At 45.3% G+C, this 22645-nt stretch overlaps 1 protein-coding gene across 3 annotated transcripts in view; it reads left to right on the top strand.

Annotated features, from left to right (window-relative positions):
• Positions 1-22293, top strand: part of Camsap1 (calmodulin regulated spectrin associated protein 1) — a 67975-nt gene extending 45682 nt beyond the window's left edge. For 2 of the 3 annotated variants that reach the window (XM_038336471.2, XM_038336473.1), the window contains 12 exons: positions 1130-1269; positions 1352-1448; positions 1805-1982; positions 4554-4645; positions 5298-5382; positions 6038-8405; positions 9668-9804; positions 10299-10507; positions 10784-10886; positions 12381-12496; positions 13045-13163; positions 20559-22293. In XM_038336471.2, coding sequence (XP_038192399.1) covers positions 1130-1269; positions 1352-1448; positions 1805-1982; positions 4554-4645; positions 5298-5382; positions 6038-8405; positions 9668-9804; positions 10299-10507; positions 10784-10886; positions 12381-12496; positions 13045-13163; positions 20559-20861 — 3947 coding nt within the window. In that variant the 3' untranslated portion in view covers positions 20862-22293. The remainder of the gene's footprint in view (positions 1-1129; positions 1270-1351; positions 1449-1804; positions 1983-4553; positions 4646-5297; positions 5383-6037; positions 8406-9667; positions 9805-10298; positions 10508-10783; positions 10887-12380; positions 12497-13044; positions 13164-20558) is intronic. The other variant, XM_038336472.2, reaches the window with a different exon arrangement.
• The last annotated feature ends 352 nt before the right edge of the window (positions 22294-22645 follow it).

The following is a 22645-nucleotide window of genomic DNA, read 5'->3' as shown; positions in this document are numbered from 1 at the left end:
TGGGCAGTCAGGATTTTGCAAACAGTGTTTCATGACCAGGTAACAATACCTCACTTGATACTGACACACCCTGTTCTTGGACTAATGACCTAGCTGGAAGACAGCATTTGAGATCTTTGCAAAAGAAGAAAAAAATTTTTTTTCTTATTTTTGTTCTTGACTATGCTGAACTCCCCCCCCCCCCCCATCCCCCCGCTTTAAAAGGTGGCACAAACTCGGAGGCCTTGGTGCATTTGTCTTGTGATCCTACAACTACTGTTTACTGATTTTTTTTTTTTTTTTTTTGCTAAGGAGCATCAGACAAACACTGGAGGCCCTTTCAGGGGTCCTTATTTACTGCCTGTACCACATTTCCCAGCAGAGGGGCTGCTTTCCTGAATTTTACTACCTGAGAGGTTGGAAAGATCGTTGCTCTTTGTAGAGGAGGCTTGTACTATGTGTAGTCTTCATTTGGAGAATCAGAGACCTTGATTGACAATTGTAATCTTGTGCATATCCTAGCCCCCACCCTTTGCAAATATGATATTAACCTCAGGCAGAGGTATCTGCTTGCTGAAGAAAATGCAGACATTTTTAAAAATTACTTGAATATTATTTATATATGTGGATGCTGGTGTGATGGCACAAATGTGGAGGTGAAAGGGTGCCTTTGTGGAGTTGGTTTTCTCCTACCTTTTTGTGAATCCTGGGGATTGAACTCAGGAGGTTGGGCTTGCAGGGTGAGAGTCTTTACCTGGGGAGCCATCTTGTGGACCCGGAAACAAATCTCTCTAGAAGGTGATTTCTATTGTTCATCTTTTGCCTGCCCCATGCTGGGGATGAAATCCAGTGCCTTGCCTGTGGCAGGCAAGAGTGCTCTGCTGCTAATCTCTAGCTGCAGCTGCCACTCTTCACTTTAGGAATCCGCTCTGGAACTCTCATACGATTTATGTTATAAAGGCAGATTCTGGAGATTTCCCATATTTTCTTTCTACATTTACGTCACCTGTGAAACTTACTATCTTTTAAAATCCCTTAATCCTGCCTACTTCATCACCACCCCTGCCATGTAAAGTTTCAGTTCAGAATTGGTATCTACACCCTTGTGAGCAGAATATGCATGTCATAACACAGTCTACCTATCTACTAGATATTTGCCTGAAGGAGGTTCCGTCGATGGCTGACAGCCTATATAACATCCGGCTTCTGAGAGAGTTTTCCAACGAACATCTGAACAAGTGTTTCTATCTCACCCTGGAGGACATGCTGTACGCTCCCCTAGTGCTGAAGGTAAAGCTACCATCAGACATGTGCTTAAAACCAGCTGCTTTTGAGCAGGTCCTTACTGTGTCTGGGTTGTGTTTTGTTTTAGCCGAACGTTATGGTTTTTATTGCTGAGCTCTTCTGGTGGTTTGAGAATGTCAAACCAGATTTCGTGCAGCCCCGAGATATTCAAGAACTGAAGGATGGTGAGTGGTGACTGAGTGATCATAGCCGTTTTCTTGACAGCCCAGAGAATTGAGGAAGCCCATATAACTAGAAAGGCCAAGGTGCCCTTTCTGTCAGTGCTTGCACAGACCAAAAGCCCAAGCTTGCCTTTCCTGTCTGTTCATGTTCCAGTCTGTGTTGTCTTTAAATTAGATATTTGTAATAATCTTCGAGGGTCAGCCTATGGCCTCACCTGTTAAAACCAATTTTGAGAAGTTTGGTTTTAAGTAGAAGTTGGGTTGTTTTCATGGTTATGAAAGCTACAGGTTTTCTGTTTCCTGCTGATGCTGTAACTATAAATAATAGATGTATTTCTATGTAATTGTCATTTCTGCAGCTAAAGCAGTGTTGCAGCAGAAGAGCAGCCGGCCTCCTGTCCCCATCTCCAACGCAACCAAACGTAGTTTTCTGGGTAGCCCTGCTGCCGTGAGCCCCGCTGACCTGCCACCACCCACTCAGCCTCTCTCTGAAGGCAGCCATCGGTACCACCTCCACTCAGAGGAGCCCGAGTGTCTGTGAGTCTGTCATACTGCTTTTGGGGTCACTTTGCCATCTTCTTATATGGTAGCCTGAGAAACCAAAACTATTTGTTGAAGTAGGTAATGCGGAAAGCACCTGAGTATCTTCTGTAGCTGGCTGTCTTTCTGTCTGTTCCAGGGTTTTAAAATAAGAGTATTCATGTAATATTAATCAATACAGTTTAAATACATTAAACTGTAGTATAGAAAGGAGATTTCTCAACTGCGCGATGGTGGTGCACACCTTTAATTCCAGCACTTGGGAGACAGAGGCAGGCAGATCTCTGTGCATTTGAGGCCAGCCTGGCCTACAGAGCAAGTTTCAGGACAATCAAGACTATTTAACAGAGAAACCCTGTCTCAGGGGAAAAAAGGAGTTTTCTGCGTTGTCTCTTCACAGTGATACAGCTTCACGAGTGGTCTAATGAGAAGAGACTGAGCAACAGTCCAAGTGTGCTTTGAAATGTAGTCTGATTGAAGGACGCTCACCTGTGATCAGTACTATTCATCTGCTTCAGTGAGCAACGGCTTTGACAATGAGACAGTAAATGGAACTCTTGAATGTTTTTTGAGAACTGATTTTGTCATTAAGACTTAGAATTGAATTTAGCTGACTGGATCCTTGTTGATTGGCCACAACCAGGTCAATGGGCATGTGGGATAAGGATGAGAGAGCTCTTTTCAGAGGGGGTTTGGGCCTCTTGTATGGAAGGAGAGGCTGAGAGAGTATTTTCAAAGGAAACATAGTCTTAAAATGTGGAATTGAGATTTAAGGTGAAAACAATACTCAGAAGTGATTTTGAATGGCTGGTTAGACACATGTTGGAAAGGACCTCAGCTTTCTGACACTGGCACTAAGGATTCTAGAGGGTTGGACCAGGAAGAGAGTGTTCAGAGGGCACGAAGTATGTCAGGTGGTGCTGGGAGTGTTAAGGGCTGAGACTCACTGACAGGATCAGATCTTTGGAGCAGAAATGGAATGCTGTGTATGGCTCAGAGCCCATGGGTACAGATGGTGGCTGAGATGTGACAGCATCTCAAGGGCAGAGCTACACAGCTGCATGGCTCCTTATGTGAGTACATGGTATTCTTATTGCAGTCCTTGCATCCAGTCCCGGTTTTGGATCTTTATGGTCAGATCTAGTACATGCAGCTTGTATGTGTACATGGACGTTGGTTAAAGCAGCATTGGTATCACATGTGCACTGGCTCAGTGACCTTTTCTACCTAACAGTGACTGAAGTTTTCTCATTCATCATTTCTCTTCCCTTGAGTAGCTGTACACTGTTATACATTCTGGTTCTATTCTGTTTGGTTTTAGCTGGTTGTTGAGCTATGGGTGGCTGTAGGTTTGTAATCTTTACCCTCTGCAGGGAAGTCTTCCCCTGCCTCTGCTGGGCTCCTCTGGGTTCCCTGTGCCTTTCACCCTTTCAATGCAGTTTGCCCCTTTTGTCTCCTCCTCTACCTTGTGCCTCCTCCATCTCTGAAGAACCTTTCCCTGACTTTGTCTTTTGGGCTTAACCATATAGTAACTACAGCCAGCCCTGGGTATGCCTCTCTGATTCCTGTCCACACTTTATTACTGTCCCTTTCCCAAGTTCTTCCCCAAAGTGAAATAGCAAAATAGCTATCCTGCAGTGTAAGTGTGTTTCCTGTTGGGCCAGCTAATGCCAGCCCCCATGGTTGGGTGTCAGGCTACTGTAGCTGTGTGGGACAGTGCTTACCTGGTCAGTGCTTGTGCAGTACACATTGGTCTCTTGTGAGTGAGTGTCCTTATGGCTACAGCCATGAATCCTCTTTTATTCAACCTTTGATTGAAGAAGTAGAAAAGGTGTGAATAGTTGTGGATTTTATGTGTCTGTTTCCATGTTGTTCTGTACAATGTGAGTATGTTCTCCCGGCTCTGTGGGAGTGCCCTACTTGTCCATCTAGGCTCATGCTCATACTCAGCACTTTCAATTAGTTTGTATAGTGGAATCATCTTTGTGGTCTTTCTGTTTACTTTTGTGTTTTAGAGACATGGTCTCACTATATAGCCTTAGATGGCCTAGAACTTGCTATATAGATCAGGCTGGCCAAGAATTCAGAGATCTGACTGCCTGTGTCTCCCAAGTGCTGGGATTAAAGGTATGTGCCACTACCGCCTGGCTTGTGAGTGTGACATTTTAATACATATATATGCATTGTCTCTACTCCCACCCCTGTCCTCTTGCTGGTCTCTTTTGTGGTAGTCACTTGAATTTTTATGTCACAGCTTAGTACAAGTTTATAATGGTTTCTGTTACTTGTATGTGTTTGCCTTTTACTTTCACATTGTGTATATGAATTTGTGTATGTGTGTGTATTTATGATTACACACATACCACAGCATCCATATGGAAGTCAGGACAACTTGCAGGAGTAAGTTCTCTCCTTCTACTGTGTGCGACCCAGCAATAGAATTTAGGCTGTCAGGTTTTCTCTGCCAGTGCCCTGCTGTGCTGAGTCATCTTGCCACTCTATGCCTTTGCTTTAGAACTTAAAGAAGTTTGATAAACTCATTATTTTCTCTGAATTATTTTTATTTAGTGGGAAAGGAGCTTCCACATTTAGTCCATCCCATCCTTTGTTGCCACTGAGGCAGAAACAGCAAAAAGTGTCACAGGCAGAGGACGTCCCCGGTGAGAGCATGATTCTCTTCTATTTTCCCTTTTGATACTTTTTACTTTCATAGTTTAGTAAAATAGTATAACTCAAAATTGAATGATCTTGATCTAATGTGTATCCATTTTAGTTAATAAGCAGGAATTTTTTTTTCTGATGTTAATATGTGTATATATACATATATATATGTATATATACACATAGTTTAAAGATTTATTTATTTTATGTATGAGTACTCTGCCTGCATGTATACCTGCATGCCAGAAGAGGGCATCAGATCCCATTATAGATGGTTGTGAGCTACCATGTGGTTACTGGGAATTGAACCCAGGACCTTTGGAAGAGCAGCCAGTGCTCTCTCCAGCCCTAGCAGGATAAATTTTAGTTTGTATTGCTACAGCTCAGAATTTATAGCCTTATGGTATAAATGTCATTTCAAATCTGCTAAGTTCTGCCCAGCATCCTGTGTACTCCACACTGACTGCACTGCTCTTCACTTGCTGGAGTAGCTGGAAGTCGCACTCTTCCGGTTGTCTGCTTTCCTGAGTGCCCTTGTGGACTGAGTTAGGGTTCATTACCCAGAGAAATGGCTGTTACATTAAAATAATTTACAAGTGGTACAGAGTTGGTCCTTTAACATTGACTGTGCTTATTTCCTCCAAACTACAGATCAGCGACACAGATCTAATTCTTTAACTCGGGCTGATGGTCAGACACGAGGTGCAGCAGTAGCATGGCCAGATAAAAAAAACAGGTGAGTAACTTGGAACTGTTTCTAATTAGGTGTTCTTTAGACTAAGCAACAGTTCTCAGATGTGTTTCAGGGACCCTTAAAGATTTGCCAAGCTGCTTCAGGGAGCTGGCAGCCAGTGTTTTTGCAGCAGTGCCAGTATATGCTTGCTCTATTCTGTGCTCTGCCTCTCCTATGAGCCACTCTGTACTTGCAGAGTGGCTCTGTGATTTGTGATGTCCCAGCAATAGAGGGAGATGTGAAAGTCTGCCAGATGTCAGAGAGGTCTGTAGTAGCAGTAGTGCCACCTACACTATAGGTCTTTTTTTATTAGTATTTAAAATACACACACACACGTTTTATATATTATTATTTTTCAAGTTTCTTGTGGTGATATTTACTCAGGGTTTAAAAAGTATCTGAGCTTTCATTTGTAGTGTGTTGAGTTTAGTAAATCAAGGATCATTGAGACTTTGTTTACTTTAAAGGGCATGTGAAAAGGAGTGCTGGGAGCAAAATGTTTGAGTTATTCACCCACTTGAAGTTGCCTCTGGTGCTCTTTTGCCCTAGAGCATTTATATAAGGCTTCTACGTGGAAGATTGGTATTCTCCCTCTCTCTTCATACCTTGAACTCCTCTCCCTCAGGATTTAAACAGTGAGTTTCTCTTCTTGTTTCAGGCCTGTATCCCAGCCAACACCCTTTGCTCTCCATCATGCTGCAAGTTGTGATGTGGACCCCAGCTCTGGTGACAGTATCAGCTTGGCCCGCTCTATCAGCAAAGATAGCTTGGCTTCCAACATTATCCACCTTACCCCACAGAATCAGCCCCATCCTTCAGCTGGAAAGACCAACGGGAAAAGCCTCCTAAGCAATGTCAACATTGAGGATGAGGAGGAAGAACTTGTGGCCATCATCAGGACAGATGTATCTCCTCATTCCCCAGAGATCCCCAGGACCTCACCTCAGGCCCCAGGCCTGGTAGCAAGTATCAGGTCTCCCCAGAGACAGGTTGACACTCTGGAGAGTAAGCCTGACAGTTTTTACTTAGAGCCCCTGATGCCAGCAGTACTTCGGCCAGCCAAAGAGAAGCAGATTATCACTAAGGAAGATGAGCTTGGAGAAGGGAGGCCAAGGACCACCATGTCCAAGAGGCCTAGTGAGGGCTCCCAGCCTCTGGTACGGAAGAAAGTGACTGGTAACCATGGCAGTCGTGACCTGAACAGAACTTTCACCCCAATTCCTTGTTCAGAATTTGCTGCAAGCATTGATCCTGCAGAGGTAGGACCACAGTCAGCAGAAGCTGCAGGAGAAGGGCAGCCTCTGGTCATGGGTAGATTTGACCCGTTACCTCAGGGACAGACTGCTGATGGCTTCTTCCTCCATGTAGGCAGGGCTGAGGAAGATGAAGGGAGGTGGTATGTTGGTTCACAGAGCCCCAGCTCGCATGACTCAGAACCCTGGACTATCCTGAGACAGGACTCCGACTCTGATGTGGTAGATGTAGAGGATGCAGAGCAGGATTTCATTGGTGAGGACCATCCTGTGGTTATCCCCAGATACGCTGGTGAGGAAGAATCAGCCAAACTACAAGAGGATATGAAGGTGAAAGAACACGAAGACAAGGATGATGCCAGTGGCCGCTCAAGCCCATGTCTGAGCACGACCTCTCAGCTCAGCAGCATGTCCATGGCGAGTGGCAGTGTAAAGATGACCAGCTTTGCTGAAAGGAAACTCCAGCGGCTCAACAGCTGTGAGACCAAGTCCAGCACCAGCAGCTCCCAGAAGACCACCCCAGATGCATCTGAAAGCTGCCCAGCTCCTCTGACGACATGGCGCCAGAAGAGGGAGCAGAGCCCTGGCAGGCACAGCAAGGACCCTGCCAGTCTTCTGGCTTCTGAGCTGGTGCAGCTCCACATGCAGCTAGAGGAGAAGCGCAGGGCTATTGAAGCCCAGAAGAAAAAGATGGAGGCGCTGTCTGCGCGGCAGCGTTTGAAACTGGGGAAGGCAGCCTTTCTGCATGTTGTGAAGAAGGGGAAGGCTGATGGTGCCCCACAGCCACTGAGGCCCGAACACTTCACTAAGGAGTTCACACAGCACAATGGGGAGGACTTGGATGATGGCACTTGTAAAACTGAAGGATTCCTCGTCAAAGAAGATCAGAGAGATATCGGTGAGTCTCAGGATGTGGCATTTGTACAGCTCCATAAACCCAGGGACCCAGCTTCTCTGCATGATGGCGAGAAGCACAGAGTGATTTCTGCTGCTCTCCTAGAGGACAGTGTTGGCGAGGTAGATGTGAATGAGTGTGACCTGTCTATTGAAAAGCTGAATGAGACCATCAGTACACTGCAGCAGGCTATACTGAAGATCTCCCAGCAGCAGGAACAACTTCTCATGAAGTCCCCCACAGTGCCAACACCAGGCGCTAAAAATAACTGCCAGGACCAAAAGGTAAAGGCCCCAGTCCACTTTGTTGAGCCACTCTCTCCAACTGGTGTGCCTGGCCACCGCAAACCCCCGCGGCTTGGCCAAGGCCGGAACTCCCGTCCGGGAAGGCCAGCTGAATTGAAGGTTCCAAAAGACAGACAGCAGAGTTCTTCCCGGAGCAAAACCCCAACACCCAGTATGGAGACACTCCCACATCCTCGATCTTTGCCCCCAAGCACCCATCCACGGTCGCCCTCGGACCCAGCTGGGGAACCCCCTGAGAAGTGTCTCTTTGACAGTTACAGGCTCCATGATGAGAGCAACCATCGGATATTTGTTCAGTCCTCTTGCAAAGATGCAAACATTGTATCAGAACAGATGAACTTTAAAGAGGGTCTGGATACAAGTGTGAAAGAGGCGGGGCTGAGCTCCTCTGCCATCTCAGGCAAAGAACATACCCTGATGGAAGAGCCATTGAGGAGCAAGGCCAGCCTCATTGAGGTGGACCTCTCTGACCTGAAGGCCCCTGACGAGGATGGGGAGGTGGTTGGCCATGAAAGCTCAGCAGAGCTTGGTGGAGATGGCGACCAGAAGCCTGGTGTTGGTTTCTTCTTCAAGGTGAGTGGTCATGAGGTGTGCTTACATCACCTCGCGTATGAGGGCGTCTCAAGAACTACTGTTCTAAGCTGACTCCATAAAAAGCCAGGGGAGAAACATGTTTGACTTTGTGGGCTACAGAAGCCTCCATCCTGAGGGTCAGATGTTACAGGCAGCACACCCTAGAACCTGATAATTTTCATGAGTCTTGAAATACTTGATTTTTGAATGACATTTTGGTTATTTTAAATTGTAAAAAGTGCTCAGGACTTGAAAGCTGTACAAAGACATCCAGGCCAGATATGACCTGCGTGCTGCAGTTTGCCCACCCCTGGCACGGAAGCCTGGCTGCAGAGAAGCTTTACAGATACCTCTGTTTCTCTGCCCTACACTTTCTCAGAGGTACAGAGAAGTGTGGGTTTTGGGGTTGCTCTTCTGTCCTAACCATTCTCTTTTCTCCTGACCACGTGGCATAGTCTCAGCCTTATAAGACACACATTTTATTGATATTTGTGTGTGTGTGTGTGTGTGTGTGTGAGAGAGAGAGAGAGAGAGAGAGAGAGAGAGAGAGAGAGAGAGAGAGAGAGGTTGGTATTGGGTGTCTTCCTTGATTGTTCTCCACCTTATGTATTAGACACGATAGGATGAGTTCAGGGTAGTATGTCCATAGACCCTTATATACTGAGGCAAGGTGTCTTACAGAAATCAGAGCTTACCATTTTAGTCAGCTTGGCTAGCTAGTTTGCTCCACAAGTTCCCTATCTCTATGTCTCATGTGCTGGGATTACAGGCAGGCTGTCTTTCCTATCTGACCTTTTTGTGGGTTCTGAGGATCTGAACTCAGAACCTCATGCTTGCCCAGCAAACATTTTCTCTGCTGAGCCATCTCCTCATTCCCATTTGTTCTTTGTATGGTATGAATGCAGTCACATTGCCATGTGGAAGGTCTTCTAACTGAGGCCGTTTTGATGGCTTGGACTTCTTTCTGTTTGTGTCACCGTGTATACACATATGTTAAGCTCATTCATTAATTAAGGTGTCAGAGCTGGGCGTGGTAGTGCATGCCTTTGGCAAGCAGAGGCAGACAGATCACTGAGTCTGAACCTAGCATGGTTTGCATGGGGAGGCCAAAACAGGCTACATAGACCCTGTCTCCCTCTCTCCCAAAGAAGTCAGATTTTCTAAGTGTATGTTACAGTCCATACTTGATCAAGGTAAGCCTGATTGGATAGCTTAAAGGGTTTCTTGTATTGTCACTGACTGTAAAGTGATGGGTTTTGTAGGATGAACAGAAAGCAGAAGATGAGCTTGCTAAGAAGAGGGCAGCCTTCCTTCTGAAACAGCAGCGCAAGGCTGAAGAGGCTCGTGCGCGCAAGCAGCAGCTGGAGGCTGAAGTGGAGCTCAAGCGAGATGAAGCCCGGTAACCTCTTCCTCAGCAGCCTCCAGCTGTGTCCAGTGGGACAGCTAGCCATGCATATAGATGGTATACAGGGCCAGACTGGAACACCCAAGTTGGGATAGCATCTCACAGCCCCTTCACTCATCCCTCATTCCTGCTCTTGCCACTTACCATTTACTAGCCATGACAGTACACATCTGCACAGCTATCGCGTCAGATAATTCCTTTGGGTGATCCTTAGTTTTCATATCAGCCCTATGAGTCCTGTAAGTGTGTAGCACAGGAAATAAGTTGTCTGTGGTCCCAGCGCTCTCCAGAGAGTCTACCAGGTGATTCAGTCCCATCCTACCCCTTTCACCACTGTCTCTTGCTCCTATACTCCCAGAGCTCTAGTAATCTGCAGTGGGAACCACAGAGAAGTACCCTGGGGAGAACTGCAGGAGGTGGGGCTGGTAGATTCCTATCTAGGAAGAGTGCCTCTGACCCAGTCTCTTGTGAATCTACTTTGCTCTTAGGCGTAAGGCTGAAGAGGATCGACTACGGAAGGAGGAGGAGAAGGCCCGGCGAGAGCTTATTAAACAGGAATACTTGCGGAGGAAGCAACAGCAGGCCTTGGAGGAGCAAGGACTTGGCAAACCTAAATCGAAGCCTAAAAAGCCTCGGCCAAAGTCAGTTCACCGAGAAGAATCCTGTAGTGACTCTGGAACCAAGTGTTCCTCCACCCGTAAGCAGCCTCATCCAGCACCCACGCTGCATTTGCTGTTTAGTGCTCGACCTCTTTATCTCATTGTAATTTCTCAAGACCTGTGTGAGGCGGGCAGGGTAATGGGGGATTATCCCTTCAAACAGGCTTAAGAAATTGAGACCAAATGTGATGCTTTGAGATAGCAAGGGGCGTCCAGGGTTTGGCAGAGGGAAGCTCCATGCCACAGTGAGTTAACGGCAGCAGGGATGGGCCTGGTAAAGCTCTTCACAGCCTGCTGCTTTCTTGTCTCTGCAGCTGATAACTTGAGTCGCACGCACTCTGGCTCCAGCCTGTCCTTGGCATCTGCAGCAACAACAGAACCTGAGAGTGTTCATTCAGGGGGCACACCTTCTCACCGGTAAGGAGGCCAAGCAGCTATGGCATCTAAGTGCACTTGCCAAGAGAAAGAGAGAACCCTCCAGATCCAAGCTGAAGGAGAGATGTTTTGTAACCAATTCCACAGTGTTTAGGAAGAAATCAAACCTACCTCCCCACTAGGACTTGGCAGCTTCTGTCACATCCCCCCTCATTCTTTCCCCTTGGCCTCCCTGTCAGGTGTGCCCTTCTTGTTGCACAGGAGTAAGTGGGTGACACCTAGCCCCATTGCCCACATACTTCATTGTGTATCTCATACCATCGTACTTGTCAAATCATCATTTTTTCTGATCCCAATCTGTCTAGTCCTCTGTCATCTATTGCCCCCATAACTAACACCGACCGTTGCCCAGCCTGGATTTGTTGAAATGCTGTTAATTCAGGACTGTCTACCATCTTTTCTGATCTTGACAGTTTTGCAGCCTGCTCGTCGTCTCCCCCCCACCCCCAATGGAGTCACATGCTCTCAACTGGGACAACTGAAGTGTGAATATCTTTCTCAGGTTGTAGGCAGGCAGGGCCCAGTGCTTTTGGGATATTTGGATCATTAAAAGTGGTGTTTCCAGCCAGGTGGTGGTGGTGCACACCTTTAATCCCAGCACTTGGGAGGCAGAAGCAGGTGGATCTCTGTGTGTTCGAGGCCAGCCTGGTGTACAGAGTGAGTTCCAGGACAGAACAGGCTCCAAAGCTACACAGAGAAACCCTGTCTCGGAAAACAAAAAAGACAACAACAACAACAAAAAAGTGGTATTTTGTTTTCCACAAGCTTTTGAAACTTCCCCTTTGCATTACAAAGTAATTTTACAGGTGCTGTGGGTGCCTGTCCAGACATCAGTGCATTTTTACTGCAGGTTTAAGAACCCGTACATGTTTCTGACTTGTTGTAGCCAGGGTTCATGTGGATGGTGTCATGTATTGGCATCTGTGAATGCCATCTGTGAAGAGGCGTGTTCCTGCCTCCCTAGTGTCTAGGCCTTGTGGAGGACAATCTTGAATAGTGCTTTAGTTTTTTTCTGGAAGTTGGTTACCCAGCTAAATTCTACTGTCAGCCCCGTCAGCGTGCCTAGAGAGCATCAGCCTACCTTCTAAGCAGTTTTCTCAGTCTTCAGCCTTGGTATTTACTGTTTGATATAGCATCTCTGCATGTGTAGCCCAGACCTGCCAGGAATCAGAGAGTATCTGAGGCATGAGTTTTCAGACTAGCCCCACTGTGCTCCCTCTTTCCCTGGGTCTCGTCACTTATTTGACAGCTGAGTCACCTGTGCTTTGTCCTCTGTTCTTGAGCCTGCATCATTCACTCCCTGCACTCTCTGGTGGCACCCTCTGGAAATAGCTAGTAAAATCTTAGCAGATCCTCCACCTTCACAGGAAGGCCCTGTTGCAGCAGTGGGCATGCTTCTTGCCCTGGTGGTACAGGTGGCCATGGTAATAGAAGAGCATGGTACAGCTAGAGCATCTTGTCATTTTCTACCTGCAGAGTTGAATCACTGGAAGCCTTACCCATCCTGAGCCGCAACCCCAGTAGGAGCACAGACCGAGACTGGGAAACTGCATCGGCAGCTTCTTCTTTGGCCTCTGTGGCAGAGTACACAGGTAACAGCCACACACCCTCTTTAGAGTATATTGGGCACAGGAGCACCCAGGTGTAACACTCCTTAAAATACATCTTTATTTTGACCAAAAGGTATTTTTTGAAATTAAATATTTATCCAGTGTCAGAGCTGTGTCTAAATGCCAGGTATCCATAGCAGGGAGGCTCTGACCTGTCCTCACATTTGTCTCATGGGCAATAAATAATGCCAAGTCCCTACTACTTTTTAGGGGAGAGCTAAAGCAGGTTCACACATCCTGGGCACTTGGAAACTTAGGTTTTCAGGTTTTTGGGTTTGTAATTTATATAATAAAAAGACTCAAGTCAGAGAGTAGCTACAGTACTTTAATCTGCTTTTTTTTTTTAAAAAAAATTTATAATTGCAAATTCTTTTGAGTAGATTTGAAGAGGTCCTTATGGTCTGTTTTCAAAAATGCATAACTGTCCATGATCGAAGCTTTCTGTATTTTTCTGCTGAGAAAAGTGTTGACCTTTTGTGTGTGTTTGGCCTTTGTTATTAATTTTGCAAATTTTGATCTGGTTTCCTTAGGTCCTAAACTCTTTAAGGAGCCCAGTAGTAAATCAAACAAACCGATTATTCACAATGCCATCTCTCACTGCTGTCTGGCTGGAAAAGTGAATGAACCTCACAAGAATTCAATATTGGAGGCAAGTGTCAAATTTCTTGACGGTTATATTTAGAATGAAAGGTGCATGTAGATTACAATTCTATTAGTCCTTGGTGTTTGCTCAGAGGTGTGTTCTCTTTCTCTTATTTTAAGCTACCCTGTTACTGAATAGCCATGGAGTCTTTTTCTCCTGATTACCAGGGAGTAGAGGATGTGTCCTGAGGCCTAAACACAGAACTCCTATAGGGACCAGGCTTGGGGGCCCCACAGAAGACAGAATTTTGAAAGGTGGAGAAAGATGGAGCTTTGCTTCATTAAAAATTCAGTTAATGGTTTTATGTGGGACAGAGCTAAAAACATAAGGCTTTCTAGCTGGGGAAGAAGACACTTCTGTTTGTGGTCTCCATGGTATTTGGGCCCTGAGAGGGCCAGGACACTGGTCCAATGGCGCACATTCCTGTGGGGGATATATGGATATGTTGTTTGTGGCGGGGTTTTGTTGGTGGTGGTACTAGCAGTGGAACCCAGAGCTTTATGCTTGCATATACACAAGTACCCTGCTATCAAGCACATCCTCTCCCAAGAGTAGATTAGATGTTTTTAAATGAAGAGCAAGTATAAATAGTTTGGTATACTTGAGACAGAAAGGAAGCAGGTGACCCAGCTGTCCTGCTAGTGAGTGCCCATGGTTGGAGACAGGTGTTAGAGAGAAGGGCAGGCCTTGGAAGCACTTTGGGTACCTGAGTCACCAAGAGCTTAAAAGTTGTGTCAGGTGAAATATGGCTTGTCTTTACTGTGTTGTCACCTTCCCTTCTAGGTCTGGGTATAGTAGCTCATGTCTGTAATCTCAGCATTTAGAGGCTGAGGCAGGAGGATTACTGTGAGTTTGGGGCTAGCCTGATTGTAGTATAAGACTTTGGCTCAACAAAAGAACAAGAAAAGGTAGTAGCATTACCAAATGTCAGGGTGCAGAAGGCAATGAGAAAATGCGGGTCAGAGCCAGGGTTTGACATGCTTTCCATTTGGGAGCTTTTAGTCTGGGTGGTGAGGAGGGAGGCCCACATCTGCATAGTGAGTGCTTTCAGAGTGGATATTGGCGGACAGTGTGCAGTGACCAGGGAGGACAGGTACATCGAGTGGGCTACTATCTAGGGTCGTGGAATCCATGTTGGTTCTGTGAGTCATACAAGAAGACAGCCAGGCTTGAAAGGTGAATATGAACGTCTCATTCCCATCAGACTTGGATTCACAGCGTTTGGACTTCAGACAGCAAGCAAGGTAATTGAAAAAGTACAACAGCAGCAGCAGGGCCTGGGTAGAGCTTCCCTAGGCACAGTGCCCAGGGGTTGAGCCCATAGGTCTTCAGAACTGTCACTCAAGCAGTTGCAGGAAAGACAGGATGTGCAGTTCAAGGGCAGGTGAGAGAGGGACTCTGGGCTCAGGGTCTGGTCAGGTCTGGTCAGAGGTCACAGGGCACTGGGCCTCTGTGAGTCAAAGCAAGACCAAGACTGGCTTTACCCTGAGTAAAATGATGGTATGGATATGAGCAGAGGAAGACAAGAACTGATTGACCCCTCAGAGGGTCAGAGAGCAGATGAAACGAGAAGCAGGGCCTCTGGAGGGAGCTTGGGGGAAGGAGTATGCTTCTGCATACCTTTAGAGGGCAGAGCCTGGAGAGCGACCTGATTTCATAGGGAGCAAATGACACCTGAGTTAGCAGTGACTTTGGGTCCTGCCTGTAACAGAGGAAGTGCTATGCTGGCTCAGGGCACAGTTAGTGGAGGGGGAATGGTAGAGTTCTCTGAACCATGTGCTGATCTTGAGCAAGATGCATACCCAGGAGGTCTCTGGCTGTAGACACCTGAAATTAGGGATGAGCTCTAGCATGGTTCCTTAACTTGGCAGGAATGGAATTCTTGTAAGAGAAAGCTATGAAAGCAAGTGGCCCCATATTTCAGGGGGATTTACGAATGTGTTGCTGACCTTGGGGTACCAGAAAAATACAGAACAGTGTCCTGTCTTTCATTAGAAATTGTGTTTTAGTAATTACTACCAAGCCCTCTTCCTTGCTTACTTGTTTTTAGTGGTAAAATTGGTACCTCTGGAAGAACTTGTTTTCTCCCACCACCCATCCCTTTATCTCTTTTCCATTTTCGTAGTGAGGATCAGCGGGCCGCTTCCTGCCACCTGGCTAGCTTTACCCGAAATAATTACATGGAAATTGTATTCATTTAAACACTGCCTGGCCCATTAGTCTCAGCCTCATATTGGCTAATTCTCATATCTTGCTTAACCCATTTCCAATAATCTGTGTAGCACCACAAGGTGGTGGTTACTGGGAAAGATTCAGCATGTCTGACCTGGTGGCTGGTTTCATGGCGTCTGACCCAGAGAGGAGAGGCATGGCGATTGCCTCACTTCCCTCTTCCTCACTTCCCAGCATTCTGTTCTGTCTACTCCACCCACCTAAGGGCTGGCCTATCAAATGGCCAAGGCAGTTCCTTTATTAACCAATGAAATCAACACAAAACAGAAGACCCTCCCACATCATTTCCTCTTTTTCTGTTTAAACAAAAAAAGAAGGCTTTAACTTTAACATAGCAAAATTACATATAATAAAACAGTTATCAAGTAAGAATTACAGTTACAATATTTATATCTATTTTATCTTATAACAAAGGAAAACAACTCTATCTATTCTTCAATGCCATCAAAGACTCCAGAAGGATATAATATTACCTAAGTAAATGAGAAGTAAGCAACTTACAAAACTCTAGAAATCACAGAGACATTTCGCTGCCTGGACAGTCACCCAAAGTTCCTCTGTACCGTTGGGGCATCAATCTTCGGCCTACAGGCCCATAGTTTCCAGCCAACATTTCCATGAAGCAGGAAATTTCAAAGACAGTTCAGTCACTATCTGCTGTGTCCTGCAGAATATCTCGTAGACTCTTTCATGAGTCAGGAACCCCAAAGAATCATCTCACCTTTAGGCAAGTTCAGCAGTCCTCTCTTTGTGGGTTCTTTGTGTCCAGTTTATGCAACAGTCTAGGCAAGAGCAGTTTCTTGCCCAAATGGCTATCAAACTCCATAAGGATCCTCTTCGATGCCCATCATCCTCTTGAAGGAGATTGGTGCTGCCAGGAGCAGATGTGTCTCTTTGTCATGAGAAACCCTAAGTTATTAAAACATTTAATGCCATATTCTGTAGTCTTTGAAAGATATGAAGAATGCCTATCTAACTGAAATATATCTCTATATATCTCGAAAATCTAACTGACTACAAGCTTGATTATTATTGACGATTATCCATTAACAACCTATATTTCCTAATTATACATTACATTTTTAAATGAACTACACAATCACAATACCTTAATCAAGAGCAGAAATACATATACATATAACAAAATTGACCTTAAAATCGATACCAATGCAAATTATTCATATCTATATGATATCCCCCTTTAAATGTAAAAGAACATTTATAAGCAATATTTAGGAATATGGGCACAGTTATATCTCTCCAAACTGCTTTGTGCTGAATGGGGGCGCTGTTAATCAGATCTTTTATGGTGTATGTAACCTGTGTGCCAGGGTCATCTCAGTCAGCAGTTGAGTGAAGTAATTTTCTGAAGGTGTTCACAGCAACCTTTCAGGAGGGCGTGGTCTATCATACCATATTGGGATAGAAGCAATCCACAGGGTCTCATCCTCTGTGAAAACAAAAGAAGGACTTTTCCAAAGCATCATAACCTTAGATCCAAATTTTGAAGTCAAGCTATTTTCAAGATATCTATGGATTAGTTCAGCAGCACTTATAAACAAATATCTTTTAGCAGCTGTTGCTCCTTCCTCGGCATTCGAACAATTCAAAGAGAGCATAATAGCTTACAGTATCAAGGTTCTCTGTGTATTTTCCATCTTTAGGCGGCTTTACTTAACCTCTGTTTATTTTTAGTTTTACTTTTTGAGACAGGTTCTCTGTATATCTTTGTCCTGGAATAACTCTGTAGACCAGGCTGTCCTTGAACTCACAGAGGTCTGTCTGTCTCTGCCTCCCAGGCATTGGGATTAAAGGTGTGTCCTGCCACACCTTGAAGTCACAGAGGTCAATCTACCTCTGCCCCTTGAAGTCACAGAGGTCAATCTACCTCTGCCCCTTGAAGTCACAGAGGTCAGTCTACCTCTGCCCCTTGAAGTCACAGAGGTCAGTCTACCTCTGCCTTCCAAGTGTTGGGATTAAAGGTGTGTACCACCACACCCAACTACTCCCTTTTTTTTCTTTTTTACTTTTAAGAACTTTAACCTTTAGCCTGCAAATATTTTTAACACACTGTAAACCATTTAGAGCTTTTCTTTGACTTTGAATCTCTCTTTACTGTATATCTCCCTTTTTCTGACCTCATGAGTCTTTATGGAGAGGATTTAAGCTGTGGCTTTGATGGCTAGATCCAGCCCATTCCTTAGCTTTCCAGCCTCATGGCGGAGGTACCGGCCAGAGACCTGTTCATCACCACAACTCTACAGTGTTTCAAGGTCCCTGCCAGCAAGCAAGCTGTAGCATTCTGCTCACAGACCACACTCAGTCAGACTGCCTGCCTAAAGAGTCAGAGTTTGCCCTGGCAGGACGGCCCAGAAAGCCAGCATTTTAAAACGGCACAGCTTTTTTTCTGCTACTGCTGAAAACTGAAAAGCATGCGTTCAGCTTTTCATCAACACCGTTTAAGTGGTTCGTGGCAAGACCTCTTAAAAGAGCTGCAGGGTTTTGCAGCTAAAGCTGAGTCAGGAAGCCTCTCTTAGACGAGAGTGCTTGCTTGCCTCCAGCAAGCAGAGCAGACCCGAGAAACTGCTGCCACCAGGAAAACATGCTTCACTCTGTCCTCCATTTGTAGTGAGGATCGGCGGGCCGCTTCCCGCCATCCGGATAGCTTTACCCGAAATAATTACATGGAAACTGTATTCATTTAAACACTGCCTGGCCCATTAGTCTCAGCCTCATATTGGCTAATTCTCATATCTTGCTTAACCCATTTCCAATAATCTGTGTAGCACCACAAGGTGGTGGTTACTGGGAAAGATTCAGCATGTCTGACCTGGTGGCTGGCTTCATGGTGACTGACCCAGAGAGGAGAGGCATGGCGATTGCCTCACTTCCCTCTTCCTCACTTCCCAGCATTCTGTTCTGTCTACTCCACCCACCTAAGGGCTGGCCTATCAAATGGCCAAGGCAGTTTCTTTATTAACCAATGAAATCAACACAAAACAGAAGACCCTCCCACATCACATTCCCCCTTTCTCCTCCCCTCTTCCTTCTCCTCTCTTCTTGTCTCTTTTTATATATAATCTTAAAATATTTTCTTTGAGAATTTCATACAGTGTATTTTGATTATACTACCTTCCCCCTACTCCCACCCCACATTCCATCCCAGTTCCATCTCTCCCTTCTCCCTCTTCTTTGAATAGTCCACTGAGTCTAATTAGTGCTTTCCATTTGTGCATGACCATGTGCCATCGCTAGTGCACGAGCAACCTTCAGTGGCCACATCTGTAAAGGAAAATGACTATATTCCAGCAGTCATCACTGACTGATAGCTCCTTAGCTAGAAGTGGGGTCTTGTGAGTCCCTTCCTATTCATGCTGAAATGTTGACTGCCTTGATCTTGACCTATCAGAAAATGTTTGGCTGTTCCCCTGGTAGTCTTGCCATTGTTTCGTCAGTGAGCACGTCTCGCCCTGGAGGTTGGCATTAAAACACTCAGTTCCAGCACTGAGTAAGACCATTAGGACCATTTCTTCCCCAATGACCAGTAGCATCTCCTAGCACAATGAAAGCTGTCCAGCAGGGAGGAAGTTTTCTTTATTTCTGTTTATTGCTTTATTTCTGTGCAACCAAAGTATGTTGTGTCATCAGCAGTTAAGGTCTTACTGTCTAGTTATAGTAGGCAACCAGGACAATGGCAACAGGCTGTGTTTTGAGGTCTTTGGGATCCTTGATCATATATGTTTGTAAGGAAGTAGTCCATGCCTGACACAGATTATTTTTTGTTTGTTTAATAATGCATGTTTTTTGGGAGCAACATTATCCACGCATGCATGGCACCTCTACTCCTTTAAAACAAAAGTCGTATTTTCTAATTAACATACAAATTAATGGGTTTCAATAAGGCTTTGCCGTATATCTTTACTTTATTTTTTCTTCTTAATTAAAGACTGGGGAGATGGGTCAGAAGTTAAGAGCACTTTTTTTGTTTTTATAGAGAACCTGAGTTCAGTTCCCTGCACCTACATGATAGCTTTCAACCATCTGTAACTCTGATTCCAGGGGACTCACATATGGTACACATTCATACATATATACAAACAAAACATTCATACACGATGAATTTTTTTATTGGAACACCACATGGTTGTAGCTGTGTAGCCTTATATCTTCTCTTCTCTTCTCTGATGGTCTTCATGTCTATCTTGGTGTTTACCACACCAAATGTCTGACTTTGGGGGTATGTTTTGAAGTCAGATATAAGGTACATTCTCTTTTTGTTCAGGATTGCTTTTTTATCTAGGGTCTTTGGTACTTCCATATGAATTTTAAGATTATTTGTAGATGGAAGTTTCTGTCCTGCCTGGTCCCTCAGCTGTTCAGTCTTAAAGAAACACACAGAAGCTTGTATTAACTATAAACTGGCCTTTTAGCTCATGCTTATTATTAACTAGCTCGTTAACTTAATGCATAATTCTTGTCTATGTTTAGCCACGTGGCTTGGTACCTTTTATGAGTGAGGCATTTTCATCATACTTCCTTTGTGTCTGACTGGTGACTTTGTCTCTGCCTTTCCTTTTCCCAGAATTCTCCTAGTCTAGTCACCCCACCTATACTTCCTGCCTGGATACTGGCCAATCAGCATTTTATTAAACTAATATGAGTGACAAATATTTACAGTGTACAAGAGCATTTTCCCACAGTAATTATTTTTTCTACTTCTGTGGAAAGTGTCACTGGAGTGTTGATTGGAATTGCATTGAATCTGTAGGTTGCTTTTGGTAGGATGGCCACTCTCACAGTGTTACTTCTACCACCAGTCCAGGAACACAGATGGGCTTTCATCTCTGTTATTTTTCTCAGTTTCTTCCTTTGTTGTCTTAAAGTTGTTGTTGTTGTTGTTTTTTTAATAGAGCTCGTTTGTTTGTTTGTTTGTAACCCTGACTGTCCTGGAACTCATTCTGTAGGCCAGGCTGGCCTTGAACTTACAGAGGTCTGCCTGCCTCTGCTTCCTGAGTGCTGGGATTAAAGGCATGTGCCACCACACTTTTCTTAGAAATGGGTGCTATTAGATACGTACTACCTTGAAATAATATCTCCCCATTAGGCAGTTATGGTGACCTGGGGTGTAAGAGTGTCATTCAGTGTTTCCCATCTCTTCCCATTCCCCAGGAGCTGGAGAAATGTGATGCCAACCATTACATCATTCTGTTTCGAGATGCGGGGTGCCAGTTCAGGGCGCTCTACTGCTACCAACCTGACACTGAAGAAATCTACAAACTCACTGGCACAGGGCCAAAGAGTATCACCAAGAAGATGATTGACAAACTGTATAAATACAGCTCAGACCGAAAGCAGTTTAACCTGATCCCAGCCAAGACCATGTCCGTCAGCGTGGATGCACTCACAATCCATAACCACTTGTGGCAGCCCAAGCGGCCCACAGTGCCAAAGAAGACCCAGACTCGTAAGTGACCATGGCAACCAGGACTGAGAGGATGTGCTGACGGATTCTTATTTATTATTTTCATTCATTCGGTACGAAATGTGAGGAGCCACAGACAGTGTTTACAGAGGTTCCTACAGAACAGAGAAGATCCTCTCACCCCTGCACACATGGACGCCGGGCACGGAGAATACAGGAGTGAGTGCTGTTTTTCATGGGCACAGCTGCTGTCGCCCTGCTGACCGCTGAGATCTCCAGAATAAGGGACATCGTGGAGTGAGGTCCTGGGCTGTGAACCCTCACTTGAAGTTCTTCAGGATAAGTTAAATGTGATCTGCTCTCTGGCCTCCCTTCACCCACCCCTTTGCACATTGCCTGATGCCCCATGTTGGCCAGCTGTAATCATGCGTGATTATAGGGCCGAGGCTTGTTCTCGGGTCAGGGTGTTTGAATGTCTTCATAAAAGGAGTTCGTATGGGAAATCTTTTTCATTTTAGAAATTGTATGATATTTATTGACTGTGTCTACTGCCAACCTTTATATCCAGTTCTAAGATTTCTGAAAAAAAAAAAAATCCTGTTCCTTGCTGCTCAGAAAAAGTTTACTGAAAATATCAGTTCACTAAAAGCACTGAAATCAGCAAAGTTTGTCTTCTGCTAAAATGACGTTTACATATTTGGAGTGATTATTTCTGCCACACAGTTGGGAGGGTTATGGGGTACTGCTAGCTGATGCTGGCCTCATTGGAAGCAGGCAGCCTAAGCCGGCTTCAACCACCACTGGTTAGGTCTGGGAATGTGCTGATTTGTTCACTTTAATAAAGGCAGATTTTGGTATAGTAGTGTACTTTCCCCCCTTTGGCCGCCGGCTACTTTGTGGTGCTGTCATGTCCTGGCTTGCCTACCATAGTTCTTGCTTCTGGAGAAGCACATGCTCAGCGGGATGTGCAGTCTCAGGTGAGGTTGGTAATTCTTTTTTGTTGCCTCTTTAAAAACTTGGTTATTTGCAGTTATTTCAGAATGGTGTAGCTGCTTCGGGTCCTTTTCCCCTGATCCCTGTGGTGACTTCGTCAGAGCAGACATTCCTGGGGAGCAGACGTGCCCAGCGATGGATCAGTTGTGAGAAGACCCTGGAGCCACGTTTAGTTTTGCACATTTCTTTTTGAGAGTGTTACTTGAATCTGAACTGCAGGAGGGAAGCGAAGGTAATGGAGGAAAGTTAGACAAGTGTCGGCCACCCAGGTAGACAGGAAAGGAGTCTGGGACGGAACCCAGAGGAGGTGAGGTTGTCATCTTTCTCTTCATCCAGTCAGGGTGGCACCGTGCTGTATGAGCATTAAAGTCTGGCCGCCTGTCACCAGCTGTCCCTTGTGTGTCTTCATTTCTCACTGTGCACTTGATGTTATATTTATTTTAAGAAAGCACTGAAATGTAATAAAGTAATAAGCTGGCTTTCTGTTAACCATGTGTGTGGTTGTCACAACTCCTTCTGCTGATAGTGTCCCCAGCTCCTGGCCTCCAGGGCTACACATGACTTTTTTGTTGCCTTGGAATTTGATTATTTTTCATGAAGCACTGGAAGATCCATTGTAGAGGCAGGAAGCTGCATTTCTATGCAACTTCTGCTGTGATGAGTCAGCACGTGGCCTGTCCTGGAGACCATCTCAGAACGCAGAGTTTGGACGAGAAGTATAGCACCTTAGGTGTCAGGCAGCAGCTGTCTAGGCCATGTGGCGTGACAGCTAAGACATACCCCTGCCTTCTGTGCACCATGCCACAACATTGGGTTTTATTAGGATGTTTCAGGTACAAGG

The sequence above is a fragment of the Arvicola amphibius genome, chromosome 7 (assembly GCF_903992535.2).
Source record: "Arvicola amphibius chromosome 7, mArvAmp1.2, whole genome shotgun sequence".
NCBI lineage: Eukaryota > Metazoa > Chordata > Mammalia > Rodentia > Cricetidae > Arvicola > Arvicola amphibius.
Note: the sequence above shows the minus strand (reverse complement) of the source record. Positions and strands in the feature narration are given on the sequence as shown.